The sequence below is a fragment of the Macaca fascicularis genome, chromosome 12, assembly GCF_037993035.2.
Source record: "Macaca fascicularis isolate 582-1 chromosome 12, T2T-MFA8v1.1".
In the NCBI taxonomy this organism is placed as follows: Eukaryota; Metazoa; Chordata; class Mammalia; order Primates; family Cercopithecidae; genus Macaca; species Macaca fascicularis.
In genome coordinates this window covers 123,042,387-123,066,886 of record NC_088386.1, presented here as the reverse complement: position 1 = coordinate 123,066,886, position 24,500 = coordinate 123,042,387, and the positions used below count along the sequence as shown (strand labels likewise).

General features: G+C 39.6%; 1 protein-coding gene across 7 annotated transcripts in view; it reads left to right on the top strand.

Moving 5' to 3' along the window:
- COL4A4 (collagen type IV alpha 4 chain) overlaps positions 1-24,500 on the top strand; it is a 154,400-nt gene that overhangs the window by 42,916 nt on the left and 86,984 nt on the right. For 5 of the 7 annotated variants that reach the window (XM_005574455.5, XM_065526172.2, XM_065526173.2 and 2 more), the window contains exons 5-19: positions 2,610-2,744; positions 3,817-3,861; positions 4,999-5,115; positions 8,785-8,853; positions 11,766-11,801; positions 14,065-14,127; positions 14,491-14,526; positions 14,731-14,772; positions 18,725-18,805; positions 19,603-19,656; positions 19,929-19,988; positions 20,867-20,911; positions 21,227-21,280; positions 23,095-23,164; positions 23,986-24,090. In XM_005574455.5, coding sequence (XP_005574512.3) covers positions 2,610-2,744; positions 3,817-3,861; positions 4,999-5,115; positions 8,785-8,853; positions 11,766-11,801; positions 14,065-14,127; positions 14,491-14,526; positions 14,731-14,772; positions 18,725-18,805; positions 19,603-19,656; positions 19,929-19,988; positions 20,867-20,911; positions 21,227-21,280; positions 23,095-23,164; positions 23,986-24,090 — 1,012 coding nt within the window. Of the gene's footprint in view, positions 1-166; positions 284-2,609; positions 2,745-3,816; positions 3,862-4,998; positions 5,116-8,784; positions 8,854-11,765; positions 11,802-14,064; positions 14,128-14,490; positions 14,527-14,730; positions 14,773-18,724; positions 18,806-19,602; positions 19,657-19,928; positions 19,989-20,866; positions 20,912-21,226; positions 21,281-23,094; positions 23,165-23,985; positions 24,091-24,500 lie in introns of those variants that run through there. The other 2 variants (XM_074010346.1, XM_074010347.1) reach the window with 2 other exon arrangements.

Here is a 24,500-nt window from a genome sequence, read left to right as displayed (position 1 = left end):
ACTCCCTTCCCCTAGGGTGGGATAACACTGAGATGTGGGCTCCCCTCAGAGTTAAGTCCCAGGTGTCCACAGCATAACTGACCTGAAATTGCCCCTTTCTTGGTTGCCCTCACTTCCCTGGGTCTCGCTCTGTTCCTGACCTGCACCTCGTTCACGTCTCAAATGGAGAAGCTGGTCTCATTGACTTCTTGTCCTCTCTGTTGCTCCTGGAGCACCCCGACGAAGTCAGACTGTGAGAGGTTTCGCTGTTTGAAGGCACCCTAATTTATTCACTGAGTCTCAGGTTGGTGCCTTTCCCCTGGATTTCCGGTTTCTGTTGCTGTTGCATATAACACTGTGGTGAATGTTCTTGCACTATTCTTATGGGGCTCCTGCCCATCTCCCTCCTGGTGTCTGGGCCTGGCCAAGGCCAGCAGCACTATCTAAAGTGACATCCCGGCCAGGCGCGGTGGCTTATACCTGTAATTCCAGCACTTTGGGAAGCTGAGGCGAGCATATCACCTGAGGTCAGGAGTTCAAGACCAGCCTGGCCAACATGGTGAAACCCAGTCTCTACTAAAAATACAAGACTTAGCTGGGTATCGTGGCATGCAACTGTAATCCAGCTACTCAGGAGGCTGAGGTGGGAGGATCCCTGGAACTTGGGAGGCGGAGGCTGCAGTGAGTCAAGATTGCACCACCGCGCTCCAGCCTGGGAAACAGAGTGAGATCCTGTCTCAGAAAATAATAATACTAAATAAAAGTTAAAAAGAGTGACACCCCAAGTGTAGATCAGGACCAGGTGGGTCTTGGTTACTGTTTCCTCCCGTCAGGGTGCTCTCTGACCTTCTACCCAATGTGGAGTTGACCACATTAGGAGCTCTGGCCTTCAGGCTATGGGATTGTCTGGGGCCCTGTGGCTGAGCCCTGGTTTCGGAGGGTGGCTGCCTAGCAGAATACTTCCACTTGCCCATGAAGTATTTCTTTTTTTTTTTTTTTTTTTTTTTGAGACGGAGTCTCGCTCTGTCGCCCAGGCTGGAGTGCAGTGGCGCGATCTCGGCTCACTGCAAGCTCCGCCTCCCGGGTTCACGCCATTCTCCTGCCTCAGCCTCCCGAGTAGCTGGGACTACAGGCGCCCACAACCGCGCATGGGATTGCACCACTTCGGGTTGCCAGAGCAGGGCTGGCATGCTGATTTCGGGTGACTCAAGTTTTTATGTATATGGGACTCCGCAACAAATATTTCGCTCTGGGCCCTGCACTCCCAAGGGGCAACCCTGTATTAACCCTGGAGACCTAAGACATCTGATCTGAGCAGATATCTCCTAAACCCTGCCAAGCTTTTCTGTCCAGACATCAGGACTTACTTGCTTATTGAATGCAGTCATCCATGCTGTTTTGTGAAGCAAGAAGTTATAAAATATTTTTTCTTAAATCTTTGCAAACATTTTGAGAGGTCTGAAAAATTGCAGGTCAAACTCTTGACCTCAGGTGATCCCCCCGCCTCGGCCTCCCAAAGTGCTGGGATGACAGGTGTGAGTCACCGCACCTGGTCGGGATGTCACTTTAGATGGTGCTGCTGGCCTTGGCCAGGCCCAGACCCCAGAAGGGAGACGGGGTAGGGCCCTGGGGCATGGGTTCTGAGGTAGGAGGCCCCATAAAGCTTCTTCACTTAAAACAAGAGGTGGCCTTTTCATTCATGGAAAGTTGGATTACATAAATTTAATGTGACATGGAGACTAATTCCAAAATATGACTAAGAAATTAGATAAAAGCAGCGAAAAAAGAAATGTTGTCCTTCGAAAGGGCAGGCAAATCGTTAGTTATTTGAAGTAAATAAAAGATCTGGCAGTTTCTCTTACTCTATTTGTGTCACGAACATAAAGGTAAATATAACTTTAATTTTTTAGTTTCTTGCTTCATTAAAAAGCCCAAGATCTCTAAATTTGATTGACAGAATGAAAATAGTAAGATAACTATAATCAGTTGATATATGTGTTTCTGTGTACACGCATACACACATACTGCACACATACATACATGAATACATGTGCAGTACTTGAAATTTATCATATAGCTTAATACAGATTGAACAGGGCAATGCCACTATTATCTTTTAATTAAACCAATCATTTTCTTTTCTTGTCTTGTCTTTCTTTTCATTTCCTTTTCCTTTTCTCTTTTCTTGCCCTTCTTTTCTTTTTTTTGAGATGGAGTCTGTCTCTTTCGCCTAGGCTGGAGTGCAGTGGTGCGATCGGCTCACTGTAACCTCTGCTACCCAGGCTCAAGTGATTCTCCACTTCAGCCTCCCGAATAGCTGGGACTAGAGGTGCATGCCACCATGCCCAGCTAATTTTTGTATTTTCTATAGAGATGGGGGGGTCTCACTTTGTTGCCCAGGCTGGTCTTGAATTCCTGAGCTCAAGTGAACCTCGTGTCTCGGCCTTCCAAAGTGCTGGGTTTATAGGCGTGAGCCACCATTTCCAGCCATTTGTTTCTATTATCAGAGTTTGTGCAAATTAGATTTGCACAAGAAACAGGTCATCTGTAGGCCTGAATGACTATATGTTTGTGTTAGAAGACAGTAATTAAGAATTGTACCCCCATTTCTTTTTAATCTTTCTTCTCAGGGTCCACCAGGACCACCGGGGCCACAGGGTCCAATTGGGCCCCTGGGAGCCCCAGGACCCACTGGGCTTTCAGGAGAGAAAGGAATGAGAGGGGACCGCGGCCCTCCTGGAACAGCAGGGGACAAAGGAGATAAGGTAAGCCACATCTTATATGGAAATTCACATGAACCACTCACCAGCAGTACTGTACTGGTTTTTGTTTTTGTTTTTTTAGACAGTCTTGCTCTGTTGCTCAGGCAACATGCAAGTGGTGGGATCTCAGCTCACTGCAGACTTTGCCTCCCGGGTTCAAGCAATCCTCCCACCTCCGCCTCCTAAGCAGCTGGGATTATAGGCGCATGCCACCATGTCCAGCTAATTTTTGTATTTTTAGTAGAGATGGGGTTTCACCATATTGGCCAAGCTGATCTCGAACTCGTGACCTCAAGTGATCCGCCTGCCTCAGCCTCCCAAAGTGTTGTAATTACAGGCCTGAGCCACTGTGCCTGGCCAGCACTGGAGTTTTATGACCATGAGTAGTATATACTTGAACCTTACAATAAATGAAGTCCCTGAACTCCTCTGCGAGAATCCATCCTTGTTCTTGGCCCCTTTCCAGAGGAGCATGTTCCTCTGGGCCTTTAAATACATGCGTGTACCAGTGAGAAGTTACATTGTTTCATGGCTTTTTATAAAACCTACATGACATTACTGTACGCATCACACTGAGACTTTCTCTTTTCACTCAACGAGATGTCTTAGAGATCATTCCTTATCAGGTTACGTAGATTGAACTTATTCCTGAAAAAACATTTTATAATATGCCATAGTATGAATAAAACTATAGTTTATTCCCTGTTGATGAGCACTTGAGATTCTACCCCAACTTTGGGTAGTGCAGGTGTGCCAAAATAATCCTATAAATTGCCTGTGTTCACATTGAAGGGTGTGTTACTCCAGGATCGAGATTCGGAGCAGTTAGATTTCTGTTCACAGCATGTTGAATGATTTCTTGAAATCGGTACAGCTAGGTTGTTTTCCCAAGTACAAAAAAAGGCGCAAGAGTTGGTTCTGAAATGTTGGCTTTTAGACTCATCGATGTAAAAAATAGGTGGCGATGACTGCTCCGCATGTTCAAATCTGAGTAATTAATTGTTAATGTTTTCAAGGAAATCAGCTTATTAATTTAGTAATTTTTATAACTTCGTTTTATTTTCTGGGATTTTAGGGCCCAACTGGTGTTCCTGGATTTCCAGGTTTAGATGGCATACCTGTAAGTATCCCTAAATTTTCTCCACTTTTTAAAAAAAGGTGGAAGTACTCATCAAAATCCTTAAAACCACATGTGTATATGCATCAAATATATATTTATATAAACCACAAGATATCTATAGCAAATATTTGCTATATATACTATAAGCACAATAGTATATATATATATTTTTTGCCATAATATATATCTACATATATAAAAGATATATATTAGATAGACAAGATATAGAATGCATTAGGTTGGTGCAAAAGTAATTGTGGTTTTTGCTGTTACTTTCAATGGCAAAACCCCCAATTACTTTTGCACCAAATATATTATGTATATAAGATATATATAGTATGTACACTATACAACATATGTCTTATATTTTGCATAAACTATAGTATATACTATATATCTTATATCTTACATATAGTTTATATATTACATATCTTATATCTTACATATAGTTTATGTATTATGTCTGTTAATTATATATTACATAACATATAAAACATGGTGCAAGATATATTAATATAATATATGTTATGGTGCATGGTATATATTATATATAGCAAACTCTGTTTATATTTTCTCATTTGAGTGCATGAAAGGGTGTTTACATTTAAATTTGGTACCGTAACTCCCAGAGCAAAATACTTTACTCGGAAAGCAACATTTTCAAACAGGTTAGAGAAAAAAAATTCCAAAATATGAGCTAGATATACTTGTTATGTCAAGTAGAATGTTCTTGAAATAAATGCATACCCATAAGGAATGTTTTTATTTGCGGATGAGTCCTAATATTTGTAGTGAGCTTAATACTCTAATTTCTCATATGAAAATGAAATGGAAAAAAAAAGAGGTAAGTGGGAGCTTTATAATTCTTTATAGTATTTCTAAGGATTTTAAGGAAGGTCCCCTCCTCAATTTCCCAGAGTACTGCAAACTAAATTAGTTTAAATTGTTATCTTAAAAATATTTTAGGTTTTATTTTCACATGCTACATAGCCTTTTGGGGTAGAGAGAAAGTTTCACAAAACTAAACAGTAAATGTGTGAATCACAACTGCCATAATTTGAGTATTCGTATTATGCATAATCTTTGTGTTATGATATTTTTGCAAAAATGCTTCACTTATAATGTTGTTTTCTGCAGGGGCACCCAGGGCCTCCTGGACCCAGAGGCAAACCTGGTAAGTGTGGCTACAATGGCTCAAGAGGTGACCCAGGGTTTCCAGGAGGAAGAGGAGCTCTTGGTCCAGGAGGCCCCCCAGTAAGGCACCCACAGCTCATCTTAACAGGAATCTTAAGTGAAAAGGCCCTATGGTGGCACAGGCTTGATGTATTCAAGAAGCAGAGTTAATACAAGTGTGCCTGGGGCATTGTCAACAAATGAGAGTGGCTGGGGGATAAGGACAGAGAGATAGGCAGGACTTAGAACATGCAGGGCTTTGTGGATGATGGAAGGAGCCTAGATTTTCTCATCCATGTTAGGTAAAGGCACTGGATGGTTTTAAGGAAGGAAGCAACATGATCTGATTGATGTTTCATTAAGATGTCCGTGGCTGCTGTGAAGAGAATAGATAGAAGGGGAAAAAGAGCAGAGAGACCAGATAGCAAAATGTCAATTGTTTATCATTCAGGGTTAATTGCAGAAACATAAACCCTACTAGGTATTTTGAACAGAAAGGAATCTGATACAGGGAGTCTGGCACTTATTATAATAGTTGGAAGGGTAAAACTTAGGACCACACGAGACCACTGATGTTAAAGGTTCACAGCTAGCTGAGATCCAGAGTCAGGAAGCTGTAACTGCACTGTGACCACAGCCTCTCACCCCACGTCTAGACACTAGCAAACAGAACACTCAAGTTTTTGCTTTCCTGCTTGGCGGCAGCAGCAGAATAGGAAGACAATCTCTTCCAAATTTCTACCTTCCACATCTCCTACGTGGAACCTAATTCACATCCAGTTATAAAGGAGTCTGGGCAATGAAGTTTTTATCTTTCTAGTCCCTGTAATGCAAGAAAATCCTTCGAAAAGCTTTGGAATGGATGTCCAACAACAGTTGATAGTATCCAGCACTTGAGGGAAACCTTACAGCTCTTAGTATTTTTTTCTTCAGAATTTTGGACTTTCATTTAAACACAACTAGAGCAAGAGCCAACGCCCATATTCCTTTTCTCTCTCTCTTTTTCTTCACTTAAAGATCAGAGATCATGTGACCTCTCAAAATTGTTTTTCTGTGATTTTTTTTAGAAGTATTTCTCCCTTCCTTAATCAAATATCATTTCACAAGTTTCTTTCTAGAAAATTTTCTTAGTATGACCGCCATAATCATTCATTCTGCTGTCACTCGTGAGTCTCCCTTTTGCTCCAGATCCTAGAGGAACTGATCTGAACACTAAACTTAAAAAGAATTTCCATACTCTCATTTTTCTTCTGGTATCAAATAAGAACCACCACCACCTTTCATTGTTAAGTTTTTCAACCATCCTTTACTTTCAAACTCAGCCATTTGAAAACTCAAGTGCGGTCTGGCGAATGCACATTTATTAAGCTCCTCAAATCGGGCCAAACCTCATTCTACAGATTCATGAGCATTCAAGAGAGCAAGGGTTCTCGGTTTTAACTTTAACATAGCATGCAGTACCGACCCCAATCCTGAAGTTTGCCGTTAACGGTCTCTGTGCAAAACAACCAACTTCCCCTTGACTCATTTACTGTACAGAAACCCCTCACTTTGCACAGTAATGTAAGAATGACCAGGCAAACTAAAAACCACACAAAGAAACCTGATCAACTGATGAGAAAATTACTATTGTCCCATGACCTTTAAAATGTTTTGTTAAAACATTAGAAACTTTGTCAGTGATAAATATATAAGGAAATGAAAAAACTAAATATTTATTTAATATACTGTAATTTGAAACATTGAGAAGCAAAGTGTTTTATTTCTTTGTAAAAACTTACCAAGAGTAGTTTCAACAGTACTTGCCTTTTTCTCATCATATAACTTGCAATGCTAAAGGAATATGTCTTTTATGTTTTGATGAAGTATGATACTCCTTTCTAAGTTTGGATCTGTTTCCAGTGTTGTGAAGTATCTCTAAGGGTTCCTTTAATGTGAAGTTTTCATCGGTGTCACTTTACGTAGGACACTGTCATCCTTTTCATCCCAACCACTTTCCTGGTTTATCTTTACTAAGTTCCTCTGGCTGCAAATACAGTCTCTCAAATGACAACAATATCGTTATTCCCATGATGAGCTGTTTCTTTTATAACTCCACTTATGTTTTACTTGAATTTCATTTCCAGCATTACCGTTTTCATTTCTTTGCTTCATTTTCATCATTAGTGGCCAATTTCCTCTTCCAACTATCCGTTTTTGTAAAATGTTATTTGGGTTTATTGCTGGGAGATAAGGAAGCAAGCCAGCTACAAGCTTTGCTGTCCGTGTCTGTGTGTGTGCTCTGAATAATACGTGTGCAGGGGCCAATCACAGACAGACTTTGACAGAAATCATCGAAACTGACCCAATAGTCCCGCAGATGTTCTTTGGATCAACGTAGAAATGGATCCTTCTGATCTTAAAGTTTGAAACCTGTGTGTTTTATCTGAGTTCCTTCCTCAGGAGAGGATCCCTAGGCCTCTGAAAAAGTATCAAAGAACTGAAACTCACCAGATCATGGCATCCAGACAATGAGATACCAGACCCCTGACTGTGTTTCCTTACCTAGGTCCTGTTTTCCAACACATTGTTACATTTCTTCCCTGCTATGTGCACCGGTAATTTTAGTCAGTCTAGGAGATGGACTTGAGACTGATCTCCCATCTCCTGAGCTGCAGCACCCAATTAAAGCCTTCTTCCTTGGCAGTAGTTGTCCTCTCAGTCATTGGCTTTCTGTGCAACATGTTTTGGTAACATCATATGATCATGCAGTAATCACAATTCACATGTTATTTATATAGTGATTTGTGGGCTGAGGGGCTAGCAATGAAGTTTGTACGTTATGCAAGTACTCAGTTAATATACAATGGTAACTGAAATTTGAACCGTGTTGTTGGAGAACTGGTGTTGTTTAACTTAACTATGAAACTGAAATTCATTCAGACTGGAACTGTGCAAAACCAAAACTGCAGATACTAGCAAATCTGATTTCTCAAGTAAATTGTTGATGTAATTTAACCTTAAACTGTTAAATATCTCCCATCAGAAGCCAAGTCAAGCATTCCTCTAAGAGAGATTAACTTTGAAATGTATATATCTTTCATATGAGCTTGATGTATAAAGATGGTAGGATTTTTATGTGGTAACCAAGAGAAGTTATATTAAGAATTGAAGTAGGATATTAAGATGTTAAGTAGGGAAACCATGGGGAGGGGGAAGGATACACTGAGGTATTTTATTAACTTTAAGACACTATCCTAAGCCAACTAGCAACTATATACAAAAACCTTCCAAAAGGAACATGTTATGTTTTTTTAAAAGAATAGTTAGGCCTATTTTGAATACAAGTACTGAAATGGATAAAATCTCTCTCACTATATATATATATATATATATATATATATATATATATATATATATATATATATATTTTACTGCTTCTAAGGCATAAATTAACAATTGCAAAATTAGTTATTTGTAGGAACAATGCATGTGTTTTATATTGTGAGGAAATACAAAAATTTTCTGCTAAATAGCTATATATAAGTAGATATTCTGTCTTAGAAGATTCCTTAACAGATCTTAATTGAATATGGAGTAAATATATGTGAGAACCTTAGGGTGATAATAATATGGAAGAGGATAAAGAAATGTCCGCTTGTTAATCATGCCAATAATTTAAACTGATGAGTAATATTTTATACAGAAAAGAAAATACTGAAATGGTAATATGCTATTTTCCTCTTAAGTGCATAAATATTTTATTTTCAGGGCCATCCTGGGGAAAAGGGAGAAAAAGGAAATTCAGTGTTAATTTTAGGTGCCATTAAAGGTATTCAGGTAAGTATTATGATCATGATGGATTAAAAGTTTTTTTTTTTTTTCCCCAAATAGGTAAGCCCATGCAGGAAATACTCAGACAGGACTTTTCTTCAAAATGTCCCTGAATACACCAATTTTTATTATTACCCAGACCCTCAGGGATGGTACCATCCTTTTGTGTGAAGGCATTGGCTTTAGTCATCACTAAAATTCCAGCACTGCAAAATTCTGGTACCTCTGGACTAGTCAGAACTGCAAGAGATGCATTTATTTCAAGGTTTCTCAACTCCTGACATTTTGGGCCATATATTTATTTGGTGTGGGGCTGACTTGTGCATTATAGGATGTTGAGCAGCATCCCTGGTCTCTGGCCTGTACTCATTAGATGCCAGTAGCATCCCCCACCTCTGAACTCCCCAAAGTGTATATCCAAATATTACCAAATGTCCCCTGGGGGGAAATCACCCCAGTGGAGGACCACTGATTTATTTGTAATTAAAACATTGTAATATTAGTACTTTCCATCCAGTACAGTAAAAGTCATGATTATTGAACTTGAAAATGATGTAAACCTTATAGCACTTTGCTTGATACATTTAATGGTGGTGTGTTTTTAGCAGGGAGTGACGTACAGATGTTCAGAAGTAAACTCTTGAGTGACCACCTCATCTCTCAGATGAGAAGCCATGGATGAGTGATGGGGATCAGTGGAAATAATGCCTTAACAGGAAAATACAGCCCATTTTCAAGATGTGTGGTCATTTCTCTTAAGGAAGAATATTCTGCAGCAATTAGATAGCACTTGTCCTAGATTGCTTCTATGAGACCCTTGGTTCTGAGCCACCCAGAGTGGACACACCTGAGCAGTGATCCCTTTAGTGAGCTCACCATTTATGTATGTAGCCTCTGTGCCTGTTTGTCCTTCTTAAACAACAAGAACGATGGATTTGTTTATAGCTTAAATGATATAGTAATAAAGTAAACGTCAACAGCAGGCTCAGAACCAGTATGGTGTACTGGAAGGAGAGAACTGAAGCTTACTCTCCACTGTGACTTTAAGCAACTCCCTTAGCCTCCTCAGCCTCATGTCCATGATTTGTGAAAGAAGATTCAAATAATATTTACCCTGCCTCTTTCTTAGTGTTGTTAAGACTGTTATAATAATTTATATTGCAGCACACTATAAATGGTAATGTTCTATATCATATTATAGTGAGCATTTTTTGTAATTGTGGTAATAGAGGACATGTGATATACAAATATAGAAGGGGGATGAATACAGGGAATTCCTTATCTTAAGGGAAAACAGAAGATCCCTAATAAAAATGATCTATAGTTCAATAACCCTTCAGAGACAATGCTCTTAAGAGTCTATGTCCACTTTATACCCATTCTAATGGCTATGATAAAAATCTAGTAATTGTTGGCAACTACATGGAGAGTTGGAGCCTTATGCATTACTGATGGGAATGGACAATGGTGCAACCACTGTGGAAAATAATATGGTAATTCCTCAGTAAATTAAACATAGAATTACTATATGACCCAGCAATTCTACTTCTGGATATATACCCCAAAGAATTGAAAGCAAGGACTTGAATGGATATTTGTACCTGCATGTTTATAGGAGCTTTATTCACAGTAGTCAAAAGGTGGAAGCAATCGTGTCCATCAACAGATGAATGGATAAACAAAATGTGGTGTATTCATCCAATGGAAGATTGTAAAAGCTTTGAAAAAGAAAGATGTTCTGACACATACAACAACATGGATGAACCTTGAAGATATAATATTATGCTAAGTGAAATAAACCAGTCAGATATTGTATGATTTCACTTATATGACATTTTAAAAATAGTCAAATTCATAGAGATGGAAAATAGAATGGTGGTTGCCAGTGGCTGGAGGGGAAGAGGGATGGGGAGTTAGTGTTTAATGAGAACAGAGTTTCCATTGGAGGAGACGTAAGAGTTTTGGAGATGGATGGTGGTCATGGGTGAATAACAATGTGAATGTACTTAATGCCACAGAACTATCTGTACACTTAAAAATGGTTGAAATGGGCTGGGTGCAATGGCTCACGCCTGTAATCCTAGCACTTTGGAAGGCTGAGGTGGTGGATTACCTGAGGTCAGTAGTTCGAGACCAGCCTGGCCAACATGGTGAAACCCCATCTCTACTAAAAATACAAAAAAATTAGCCGGGCATGGCAGCACATGCCTGTAGTCCCAGCTATTTGGGAGGCTGAGGCAGGAGAATCACTTGAACCAGGGGGGCGGAGGTTGCAGTGAACCGAGATGGCGCCATTGCATTCCAGCCTGGGCGACAACAGCCAGACTCCATCTCAAAAAAAAAAAAAAAAAAAGGTTGAAATGTTAATTTTTAACTTACATATATTTTACATTTTTAAAAAAGAGCCTTCATTCAAGAGAATATACAGGCTTTGATCTTTTAAAGTAGGTTGAGTCTCAGCGCAGAGTCACAAAGTGAGAGAGGTTGACAGAGGCTGGTGTGAGGCAATTTCCACCTGAGTTTCTTTTCTGTCCTCTCTAGGGTAGTCAAGGGGGTCAAGCTGTTTAGAAAGCATAGCAGGGGGTGGAACCAGACCAGCAACGGGTAAACTGTGAGGAAATGGGACCACTGGATTGAGAATTTAGAACAATTTAAACAAAGACAAAAATCTCATTTTGATTCCCTGTCATTACTCCAGCGATCTTTCTCTGTTGGGTAGAAGGAGAATTCAGAACTTAAGGAGAAAGAAAATCACCTCTGCATATCCCTTCCTCAGTTTTAGTCAACACCAAAAAAATTGAACAAACTGCACAATTAGATGAGTCCAAATAATTTTTCTATGTATTTCTGTTTTTACATGATCTGTGTTTTAGGAATTTTGTGTGGATTTATAAAGCAATGCATTCTTATTTTTGCAGGGAGACAGAGGCGACCCAGGACTGCCCGGCTTACCAGTAAGTCTCCTGAGCAGGCTCTATGCTTCTATTTCCTCCTCAAATAGCCTATGATCCACGTTTTAATCCCAGCAAAGCCAGCTACATAATTTGTGTGGCTTACCTGGTGCAAAATGAAAATGTGGATTCCCCATTCAAAAATTATTAAGAATTTCAAGATGGCGACAGCAGATCATTAACTCAAGCTTGGGGCCCTGTGTAACTGCACCCGTCTCATGCCCATGAAGCTGTACTTGAAGCTCAGCAGGCTCCCTCCTGCCTTCCTCTTCTGTCTTCTAATGATCTTGTGGCATTACCCAGGTATATGCAGCTACTTCATATTTAGGAAAGTGAGTCCACTTAGCAACTACATATAAAATATATACCAGGTAGAATAATCTTGCATTGCTTCTCACTACCATTTTGCTTGATGAATCAGTATTTGTATATTATATTTAATATTTTGCCCATCTTCATCTCTCCAAAATCTGCAATTCAATGATTATATTAGTCTTTCTAGTTTTTCGATATTTACAAGATTAAAACTGAGAGCAGTTTTGCCAGCCAGGCGTGGTGGCTCATGCCTGTAATCCCAACACTTTGGGAGGCCGAGGTGGGTGGATCACCTGAGGTTAGGAGTTTGAGACCAGCCTGGCCAACATGGTGAAACCCTCCCTCTAATAACACAAAATTAGCCAGGTGTGGTGGCACGTGCCTATAATCCCATTTACTCAGGAGACTGAGGCAGGGGAATCACTTGAACCCAGGAGGCGGAGCTTGCAGTGAGCCCAGATGGTGCCATTGCACTCCAGCCTGGGCAACAAGAGTGAAATTCCATCAAAAAAAAAAAAAAAAGAAAAAAGGCCGGGTGAGGTGGCTCAAGCCTGTAATCCTAGCAGTTTTGGAGGCTGAGGCGGGTGGATCACAAGGTCAGGAGTTCAAGACCAACCTGGCCAAGATGATGAAATCCCGTCTCTACTGAAAATACAAAAATTAGCCAGATGTGATGCTATGTGCCTGTAATCCCAGCTACTTGGGAGGCTGAGTCAGAGAACTGCTTAAACCCAGGAGGCAGAAGTTTCAGTGAGCTGAGATTGTACCACTGCACTCCAGCCTGGGCGACAGAGCGAGACTCCGTTTCGCCTTCCGATAGTTAACCTAAAATTTTGCCTTGTAACTTCTGGCTAGTGATGGAACTACTTTTCTGGATTTGTTTCCTTAGTATGATTGAAGCTCAGGTCCATGTAATAAATGTGATACCTCAATGTTGCTGTTACAATAAATATCAGTTCATCCTCCTAAACAGAGCAATTTCATTACACACTCCCCAATCATTTGACTTGGGCAGAGTCAGCAGGAGCCCGGGGAACATCTCTCCATGCTTCCAGGATTGCCTGTACCTTTTCTTGACAATTTGTGTATAATTATGTTACAACTCACATGTCGTAGAAAATTTTGTATGGCTGACTCATCTTGATCTCAAATTAGGGACTATATTTCCCCAATTTGAGATCTTGCAGACCATGTTTTAAAAATATACTAAGAAGAATAAATACATTAATATGTAATGTTAATTAATAATAATACTTTAAAAGCATCCTGATGTGTTTAAAATTGTAACACAGAATTTAGGAGTAGGTGGTAATGCATTTTCTTTGTTCTCCGCTTTTGTTATTACAGGATGTATTTGTAAATAGGAAGATTGATCTCTGGGTCCTAAATTTGTAAATAGGAAGATTGATCTCTGGACCCTAAATGAAGGACTTTATTACAATTACCAGAATGCTACTACCTTTAGCTTGGTGCCTCTGTTTTTTTTTTTGGTTTTTTTTTTTTTTTTTTTTTTTTTTTGTGACAGAGTCTTGCTCTGTCACCAGGCTGGAGTGCAGTGATCTCGGTTCACTGCAATCGCCAACTCCCTAGTTCAAGTGATTCTCCTGTCTCAGCCTCCCGAGTAGCTGGGACTACAGGCGTCCGCCACCACGCCCATCTAATTTTTGTATTTTTAGTAGAGACGGGGTTTCACCATGTAGGCCACCTTGTGATCCACCCCACTTGGCCTTTCAAAGTGCTGGGATTACAGGCGTGAGCCACTGCACCCGGCCTGCTTGGGGCCCTCTTAGGGCTGCATCAAACCTGCTGTTGAAAATGTCCTAGCAGGGCAGATATGCTGGGGGCTGTGATTTCTTTAGAGGTTTTTATTCACATGGGATCACACGTAACTCTTTCTGTGAAAGATGATTACAATTTTGGTAACAGACGCACTGATCTTTCTCATGTTTAGGGATCTTGGGGTGCAGGAGGACCGGCGGGCCCCACAGGGTATCCTGGAGAGCCAGGGTTAGTGGTAAGTACAGCACTGCTGATGTGATCCCTTTGAAAACCAGATTCTGCATGAAAATAAAGAAGCAAAGTTGCCATTTTGGGTCAGACACAGGTGGGCCGTTTGAGAGATTATAATTGATGAATCAGTGAAAACCCACCATTATCAGTGGGATTCCATCTTGAAGCACAGGTCCCCTGGGGAGGAGCCACTGACATCGTCTTCACAGAAAACAACAGCCCATCCATGATAGAAACGCCATCATTGCATGTTTTAAAATTAAGGGTTTCCTAAATAGGATCTTGGAGCAACAAAAGAAGGCACATTCTGATTTCTACGTCTGAAGATTGATTTGTGTGTGTGTGTTTTTTTTTTCCCTCGATTTAGGGACCTCCGGGCCAACCAGGGCGTCCAGGTTTGAAGGTAGGCAGTCATGAGCAAGATACATAAATAGAGCCCTGAACAATGAAATAATTGACCACTGTGTTTGTCAGAATTATGGCTTTCCTCTTATCAGATTTCCCGAAGTATTCAATAAACTAAATTGTGTAGCCAGAAGTCTTAATAGCTTTTAATTACTTTTTTAAAATTCAAAAGCAATGAGATTCTTTTTCTTTTCTTTCTCAGGGAAATCCCGGTGTGGGAGTAAAGGGGCAAATGGGAGACCCGGTAAGAATCCCCTCTTGTTCAGAGGAACAGATGGCAAAGTGTGCGTGTTGCTCAGGGGTGGAGGCTGTTCTGATGATTTGAACTTGTATTCATTATCTAGTCACTGCCCAATTTTATGGCTGAGAACTTTTCTTTGCCGAATTATGATGGCACCATTACCCTTGACTGTAAAATGAAAGATCTGACAAAATTTAATACCACATTCAGGTTAATCTGTGTAACACATTTCACCCTAGCAAACAGAGATCGAACGTTTTTGACAATATATTATGTCCAGAGTAACAATTTTGTCAAATCACGGATTTGTTTTGCTTAATTTCACATAAATCCTAAGTTCCAGCCATAAATATGCATATAAATGCAAATATAAATGACTGGAACCAAGAGCACTGAGCAATACACGATCTCCAACCCACTCCTTTTCTACACGGCTCCTCCCCGTCAGTGCCCACCACTCACACCCACTGTCCTTTTGGCTGAAGCATAAAACTTAGTAAGAATAAGCTTCAGAAAAGTGATTTAAGGGCTGGGCAAGGTGGCTCACGCCTGTAATTCCAGCACTTTGGAAGGCCGAGGTGGGCGGATCACGAGGTCAAGAGATTGAGACCATCCTGGCCAATGGTGAAACCCGGTCTCTACTAAAAATATAGAAATCAGATGGACGTGGTGGTGCATGCCTGTAGTCCCAGCTGCCTGGGAGGCTGAGGCAGGAGAATCGCTTGAACCTGGGAGGCAGAAGTTGCAGTGAGCCGAGATCGCACCACTGCACTCCAGCCTGGCGACAAAGTGAGACTCCGTCTCAAAAAAGTAAAGTAATTTAAGAAGGCAACTCACCTAGGGAACAATCTGAACGTCCAGCAGTAGGTGTGTGGCTCTTTCAACAACTTAGGGCAAGTCAATAGTAAGCATCTGCTTCGTGTCAAGCTAGGACTGACACTAGGTGTGGGGATTTATCAAGACAGACCTGATCCCTGCTCTCATGGAGTTCCAGCATGATTGACTAAGTCATGGTATAGACATTTAACAAAACAGCACAAGAGTCAAAATTATATATGAAGACTTCATGATGTGGGGAGGTGCCTACGATATAATGCTGAACAGAAAGTACAGGTTACAAAATATATCAACTTTGTAAAAGCAACAGCAACAAGAAAGACATTAAAATATATACAGAGAGGGATTTCTCAACCTCAGGCTGCTGCTATTTCATTGTTGCGGAGGCTGTCCCGTGTATTACAGGATATTTAGCCACATTCTTGGCCTCTCCCCACTAGATGTCAGTAGCATCCCGTCCCTCCAATTGTGACAACTTAAAATGTATCTAAACATTGTCAAATGTCCCTGGGGGAAGGGATTGCCTAACTATCCCCTATCCCCCACCTTGAGAATCTCTGGCTTACAGAAATGACTGATTGAAAATATACCAAAACAATGTTTTTCAAGTTCGGGAAGCCATGGAGCTCTGGAATATGTTCATCAAAGCCACAGGAGCCCATGCGCCACTGCAGAGTCCAGCAAGCATTGGCATCTTAGTCACTTTCTGCGCCAGTCCAATCAGACACATTTGTAAACTCAGACTGTGGAATAACTTGGAAGTATTTGGCTATGAGACGGCCATTCAAATGATCCCAAATGTGCTTACATTAATTCTTTTAGGTTGTCAGGTGAATGAACACATAATTTTATGATTTTGGGCCAGGCCCAGTGGTTCACGCCTATAATCCCAGCACTTTGGGAGGCCGAGGCGGGCGGATCACTTGAGGTCAGGAGTTCGAGACCAGCCTGGCCACCATGGCGAAACCCTGTCTCTGCTAAAAATACAAAAATTAGCTGGACATGGTGGCCCGTGCCTGTAGTCCCAGCTACTTGGGAGGTTGAGGCAGGAGAATTGCTTGAACCTGGGAGGCAGCAGTTGCAGCGAGCCAAGATTGTGCCATTGCATTCCAGCCTGGGTGACAGAGCAAGACTACGTTTCAAAAAATATAAATAAAATAAAATATTGATGCAGAATTCCCAGATGTTCTAGAACGTGTTTGCCCACTTCATTTTAAGAAACAGTGCCCTCATGTATACATATGAAACAAACCTGCACATTGTGCACATGTACCCTAGAACATAAAGTATAATTAAAAAAAAAGAAAAAAGAAACAGTGCCCTAAATGGTTGCTTCTAATTATGCCTACGTGATATAATTATGGGCCTTTTACATTTTAATTCTTCACAGTTTTCCTTCTTTGTACCTTTGACTATACTGAGTATATGGCACTTTTACAATATGAAAAAAAAATAGCAATATGAACAATATTTTGAAGAAGGTGCCTGCTTGTCAGCCTTTAAGAGTTTTGTTCAGGTTTATTTCAATTACAAGAATAAGAGTGGCTATCTTTACCAATACCTACTATGCATTTACTCATGTTTTGTTAATGTGTTTGTTCAATGGTTTATTCATGCAGCAGATATCTTTAGGGCAGGTGCTACACCAACACTGTGTTAAGTGTGTAGATAAACCAAGTAAAAAAAAAAAAAAAAACAAAGCAGACAATGTTTCTAACCTGGCTTTTCTGCAATTTCCCAGGTTTAGGTAGAAATTGAACTCTTGTGGTTTTTTTTTTTTTTTTCATTTAAACTTGATGTTCTTCTAAAAATCCCAACTATCAAAAGCATTAGTAGTTTTAGTAATTATATATTAGGGAATTTACTGTTACCCTCAACACAGGAAGCATTTTATGTATATTATCTATTCAATAGAAGAATAGTTTGAGGTAGGTAATATTACAATCTCCATTTCACAGAGAAGAAAAATGAGGTTTCAAAGTAAGGAAATGTGGACTGAGAAAGGTTTTAAGGAACTTGCCCCGAGTGACAGAGCCGGTAAGGGCCTGGTTTGCAAATATGGGTGACCTATAGCCTGTTCTTAACTATGACTAAGAGGAAAGATCATAGTAAGTGTAGAATAATAGTAATACCCAGAAAAGCACAAAATATTTATCTTCTAATTAATGGTGAGAATTTATGATTGTGGCAAAATTCATTCAAGAAACATTCTTCTGTAGAAAAACATCTATCATGGCATAAATAATTCTGGCTATTATTTTACAGTTTTAAAATATTGAAAATAAATAGAAATAATCTAATCTAACCAGAGTAGGATGGCTTAATACATCACAGTACATTCTTATGATAGATTATTGTATTGGCATTAAAAATCAGGATTGTTACATAAGGCCAGGAGTTTGAGACCAGCCTGGCCAACATGATGAAATCCCATCTCTACTAAAAATGCAAAAATTAGCTGGGCATGATGGTGCATTATCTGTAATCCCAGGTACTTGGGAGGCTGAGGCACAAGAATCGCTTGAGCCCGGGAGGCAGAGGTTGCAGTGAGCTGAGATTGCGCCATTGCGCTCCAGCCTGAGTGACAGAGGAACACTCTGTCTCAAAAAAAAAAAAAAAGATCAGGATTCTGAAGAGCTTTTAGTATGATAGGAAAAGGCTCACAAAATATTGTTATAAGAAAAATACAAAATTATTTAAAATTTTAATAAAATATGCTGTATATTTTAAATTATGTTTATTATATAGTATGCTGATTGTATCTTCAAATACATAAAACAAATTGTTTATTCACCTATATACACATATAAGTACATATACACACATATACACACACACACGGCAAAAAACTATATCAAAGTTTTAATAGAGATTACTTCTGGATAGTAGGATTAAGAATCATTTTCATTTTTTAAATTTATTTTTAACAATAAGTATGTATTAAATTTTTATAAGAAAAACAGTAAATATCCCTTTATATTCTGTGAGGTACTTGCCACGACTTGTATTTTAAATCCATGACACAGAGGATGGGAAGCATTATACCATAATATATGGGTGAAAATCTTCAAAACATAAATTAATATGAAATTTTTATTATCTTGCTTTTTTTTTTAAGGGTGAGGTTGGTCAGCAAGGTTCTCCTGGACCCACCCTGTTGGTAGAGCCACCTGACTTTTGTCTCTATAAAGGAGAAAAGGTAACTCCCAAATCCATATGTCACCTAGGAAAGTAGCAATAGAAAACATTTTTTGAACATGTATCTGTGGCAGAAAGTATGGAGGTCTTTCCATGCATCACTGCACTAGTCACAAACCTACTTTAATAGGTTGGTATTACTATTGGCCCCATCGTGCGGAATTGAAAATGAAGCTTGGAAGGTTCCCAGTGTTCTCAAGTTTACCCAGCTGCTGAGTGGCAGACCTAGCTCAAGCTGCTAAATTATGACATGTGCTTGTTAACGTTGTTTTGATATGTGGATTGAAAAGACCACTGGAAGCCCAGTTGTCCTTTAGATGTTACAGATGAGTTTGATGTCTTGATAACTGAGAAGTTAACAAATGCATAGAACTGGGCCATAACAGACTCTTGGCAAATATTAATTCCTTTGTCAGTTTCTAGTGCTAATATTACTGGTGCCACATGCAGATTCTGTTGTTGCTTTTCAATTGCTGGGTTAAATTTCTCTACTTTGCTCAAAATGAGCCACTTTTTTAATGACTACATTCCCAAATTGTATCTGCTGCCTGGCTCCATGGTGGTCCACTGTGGTGTCCCATATACCTCTCACACAGAGAACTGGCTCAAATAGAGTCTGGTTTACAAGTGTGCTTAGATCTTAGTGCTAATTAGAACAGGTGAAAAGTAATCTCTTAAGGTTTTTTTTTTTTTTTAAAAGGTGAAACAGATTGTAAAAAGAGATGATTTCTGAAGGAGATGGAATTCAATATGTTAAATAATAAGAATAGACCAAATAATATTCATTGTAATTTTTAGGGTATAAAAGGAATTCCTGGAATGATTGGACTGCCAGGACCACCAGGACGCAAGGTAGTTTAAGTACTTTGTGTGTGTGTGTGTGTGTGTGATATGCTATCTTAACTTAAAATGTTATTTCTCATGGTCTTTATCATTGCTTTAAGTGCTAATATGTATTACCAGAATTTTTCACTATCTTATCATAATCCTATAGAGCCTCTATTCTAAAGTAGTTGTTTTCTTTAAGCTGCTGACAATAATTTTTGTTTCTCATTTTATTTTTGCTTTCCCTATTGCTGAAATATTGTTGCTTGAACCCCTCTAAATGTTGTCATCTCTTAAAGGGAGAATCTGGTATTGGGGCAAAAGGAGAAAAAGGCATTCCTGGATTTCCAGGGCCTTGGGTAAGCATCATTTGCTATTAACATCAGTGAATTTGGAGATACTTCTCTTTCACGTTTTTATAAAACCAGGTCAGTAGTCCCACAAGCTCAAAAGTGAAGAATATCTCATGTAAGAACAAAACATTTTGGACAAGAATTATGGAATAGTTAAATATCCCAGAGCATCCTTCTGTTGACATCATTTAGATAAAACAGGCAAGCAAAAGATAGAACAATTTGGGAAAAGTAACAGGATTGTAACATCTCTTGTCTGGCGCCTCAGTGTCAGTATGAAAGTAGCTTGGAATAATTAATTTAAGTCTATTTGATAAAACAACATGGTGATCTAGGGGCAGTAGCTAGAAAAAAATACAATATTAAGCTCCAAACATCACCAAGTGTCACTGATAGAAAGCCCATTCATAGAGTCACCATGGAGGCCAGACCGTAGCTGGCGTAGACATTGAGTTTCTTTGGTTCTAGATTTAGTACTGAATGGGGCAATATTGGTTTCCATGGTCATTTTTATTGCTAATGATGCACAGAGCAACTATTAATTTCCAGGAAAATTATATTGTAGGGATTTTAAAGATATTTGGCCCAGTGCAAGCACTAAGTTAAATAAATTAAAACTGGAAAAGCGAAGACAACAAAAATACATTCTTAATTAAAACACTGGCAATGACATGAATTTTTTGAATAACAATAAAGGTCACTTCAAGCAGCAAATGTTATAAAGAAATGGCACCTATTTTATATTTATTTCCTTTTATTCAGCTAGCTTTGCAAACAAGACCAAATGTCCATGGAACGATTTGACAAGGTGAAAAATGATGCATTGAGCTGGTTAATGCATTTCGATTTAATTCTGTTTATCCTGATTTTTGTGAATTTATTAGGGGGATCCTGGTTCCTACGGATCTCCAGGTTTCCCAGGATTAAAGGTAAATGTACCTCATTATAGAGATAATAAATACATTTTCACTAGTAAATGCAATTTAGTATAATTCAGAAGTTGTACTGTTGCGTGCAAACACAGTAATTAGGAAGGCAGACACATTCATTTTATGGATTGCAGGATTTAGCTGTGGGTGTAAAAATTGAAGCACAAGATTGTCTGATGCAACGGACAAACAGTGTTAAGACTTTGCATGGTCTCAGTGGGCAATGTGTTGCTTAAATTAAATGAGAATGAGATAATTTGTCACCCAGTCACTTTTTTTTTTTTTTTTTAAAGGCATGTTTATGCTTGTTTATAGGGAGAACTAGGACTGGTTGGAGATCCTGGGCCATTTGGATTTCTTGGCCCAAAGGTAAAAAGTGAGCCTATTTGAATATATTCTGATAAAAGTTTATATCCTTAATGTTATCTAATTTATTTTTAAAAGTATTGCCAGGAATCATTCAAGAATGTAATTTTTAGAAGAGACACAGTTAATATTTTATTCAATTGTTACATTAGTTTGTGTTTCATGCTGTTGATAAAGATGTATCCAAGATTAGGCAATTTACAAAAGAAAGAGGTTTAATGGACTTATAGTTCCACATGGCTGGGGAGGCCTCACAATCATGGCAGAAGGCAAGAAGGAGCAAGTCAAGTCTTACATGGATGGCAGCAGCCAAAAAGAGAGCTTGTACAGGGAAACTCCTATTTTTTAAAACCATCATCTTGTGAGACTCATTCATATCACAAGAAAAGTACAGGAAAGGCTGGGCACGGTGGCTCATGCCTGTAATCCCAGCACTTTGGGAGGCTGAGGTGGGTGGATAACAAGGTCAGGAGATCGAGATTATCCTGGCTAACACGGTGAAACCCCCATCTCTACTAAAAATACAAAAACAAAATTAGCTGGACGTGGTGGCAGGTGCCTGTTGTCCTAGCTATGTGGGAGGCTGAGGCAGGAGAATGGCGTGAATCCAGGAGGCGGGGCTTGCAGGGAGCTGAGATCGGGTCACTTCACTTGAGCCTGGGCGACAGAGCGAGAGTCCATCTCAAAAAAAAAAAAAAGAATAGCACAGGAAAGATCCACCCATAATTTAATCACCTCCCACTGGGTTCCTTTCACGATGGGTGGGAATTGTAGGAGTTACAATTCAAGATAAGATTTGACTGGGGGCACAGCCAAACCATATCAGTTGTCCCTCGTTATCTGTGGGAGATTAGTTTCAGAACCCCCAGGCTACCAAAATCCTCAGATGCTCAAGTTCCTGATGTAAAACGATGTAGTATTTGCATAATACTTACACACGCCCTACCTTGTATTTTAAATAACTCTAGGTTACTTATAATCTCTAATACAATGTAAATGCTATGTAAACAGTTGTCATAGTCTGTTGTTTTATTATTTTTATTGTTGGATTATTGTTTTTAAAATATTTTGCATGAGAGTGCTGACTGTATATTACTTTAATGCCTGCTGTGTGTTATTATGCATGATTATCATATTATCATATCAGTTCATATTAAGCATTATTATGTTCTACTTTTGAGAAGTGATCCTTTTGAAGGGGAATAATCATGAAAGTTTAAAAAATGCATGGGCTCACATAATATTGAGATTAGAAACAGAGGGCATTTTAGAGCGTTTTCTGCTTTTAATACCATTGCATTTTTTCTTTCCTTTTTAACCTCTGTGATCTCACATCTGGCACTTGCTCAGCATGTGCAAGGGAATTGTGTTCCCTTAAAGCCATGGTGGCATTAAAGGAACATGATTTAGGGGGACACTATTTGCTGCTAAAATAAAATGTAGATTCGGACCTTGTTAGGTGAATAAACTATTAGTCATCGATGCCATGTTAGACATTAATGCTCATAGTATATTTAAGAAACTTGGTGACATCAGAGGTATCCAATTTATAGGCATAGAATAATTTCATTGGAGTTAAATTTCTTTTCTTTTGTGGAAGCTTTGTGACTTGCTATTTACTTCCACTATTGGTTGGTAAGAGAGTAGATGCATCTGTGCTGCTCCTGAAACTCCATGGATGCTTCATTTCTCTAGTAAGCCTATAATCTCTGCTTCTTATATGAATGTGCACATGGTCATTCTAATATTGGTTTAATGCCGGGCAACATGAGTAAAATTAATATTCCTTTAAAAAGTGAATGAATGAATGATTTCAGGGGGATCCTGGAGACCGAGGGCACCCAGGACCACCAGGTGTTTTGGTGACTCCACCTCTTCCACTCAAAGGTTTGTGTTCCCATTCAGTTCCTCCATAAATTATGCAGAAATAGGAGTTGAGTGGCCAGGACAGAAGAGTCTGGCCCAGTATTTCCATAGCTTGCACACTAAGCAGGCTGAATGCACACACTTTAGCATGAGTGTATAATTATACATGTGCCTGAGGTTTTTTCAGTACATAAACTGTATGCTGGGATTGTTATTATGTCATCTTTCAGAAAGTCATTTTTTAATCGCTAAAAATAGTATGAAATCATTTTATTGGCTGGTTTCAGTGGCTCATACCTGTAATCCTAGTACTTTGGAAGGCTGAGGCGGGCAGATCACTTGAGGTCAGGAGTTCGAGACCAGCCTGGCCAACATGGTAAAACCCCATCTCTACTAATAATACAAAAATTAGCCGGGTGTGGTGCCACATGCTTGTAATCCCAGCTACTTGCGAGGCTGAGGCAAGAGAATCATTTGAACCTGGGAGCTGGAGGTTGCAGTGAGCTGAGATCATGCCCTCCAGCCTGGGTGACAGAGCAAGACTCCATCTCAAAAAATAACAAAAACAAAAACAAGACTATTTGACTAACACCTATCAAGATGCTGCCGCCAAAAAGAATAGCCTAAATCAAAGACAAAGAGCCCCATGCAATGTTTACGTGTCTGAGGATGAGGCACAGCCAAAGGGGTTCACATTTCAGGTATTTCATTTTAAATGTAATGAGAAACTGCAAAAATGTCTCCTATTTATACTTTACTGAGTCTCACAAAAAGTAATGGTTGTCTGAATTTTAAAATGCACATATCATTTGTTTGTCCTCATGTGCCATTATCTTTGGCAGGCCCACCAGGGGACCCAGGATTCCCTGGCCGCTATGGAGAAACAGGGGATGTTGGACCACCTGGTCCCCCAGGTCTCTTGGGCAGACCAGGGGAAGCCTGTGCAGGTACGGATGCCCTGATGCCCTGGCTTTACAGGTCAGATTTCCTGCATCATCATTGGCACCAGTGGCTTTCAACTGTAACTGATACTGGAATCACCTTAGGATTGTGTAAAATAATACTGACGCCTGTGCACACCCCAGACCAAGAATGTTGGACTCGTGGGAGACAGGCCTGAGGATCTGATACTGTAGAAGTGCTCCCGTATTTGTAATATATCGCCAGGGTTAGGAACCACTGAACTCAAACCAATTAATCACTTACTTGGGAGGAATACAGGTTTCTCAGCTGCACCCCAGAACATTCAATCAATATCACAGGGGTGTTGTAAGGAACATGTATGTATAACAACAGACCTCCCACAAAATTATCACATGCATACAAGGCTTGGAAACCACTGCTGGGTTAGTGTTCT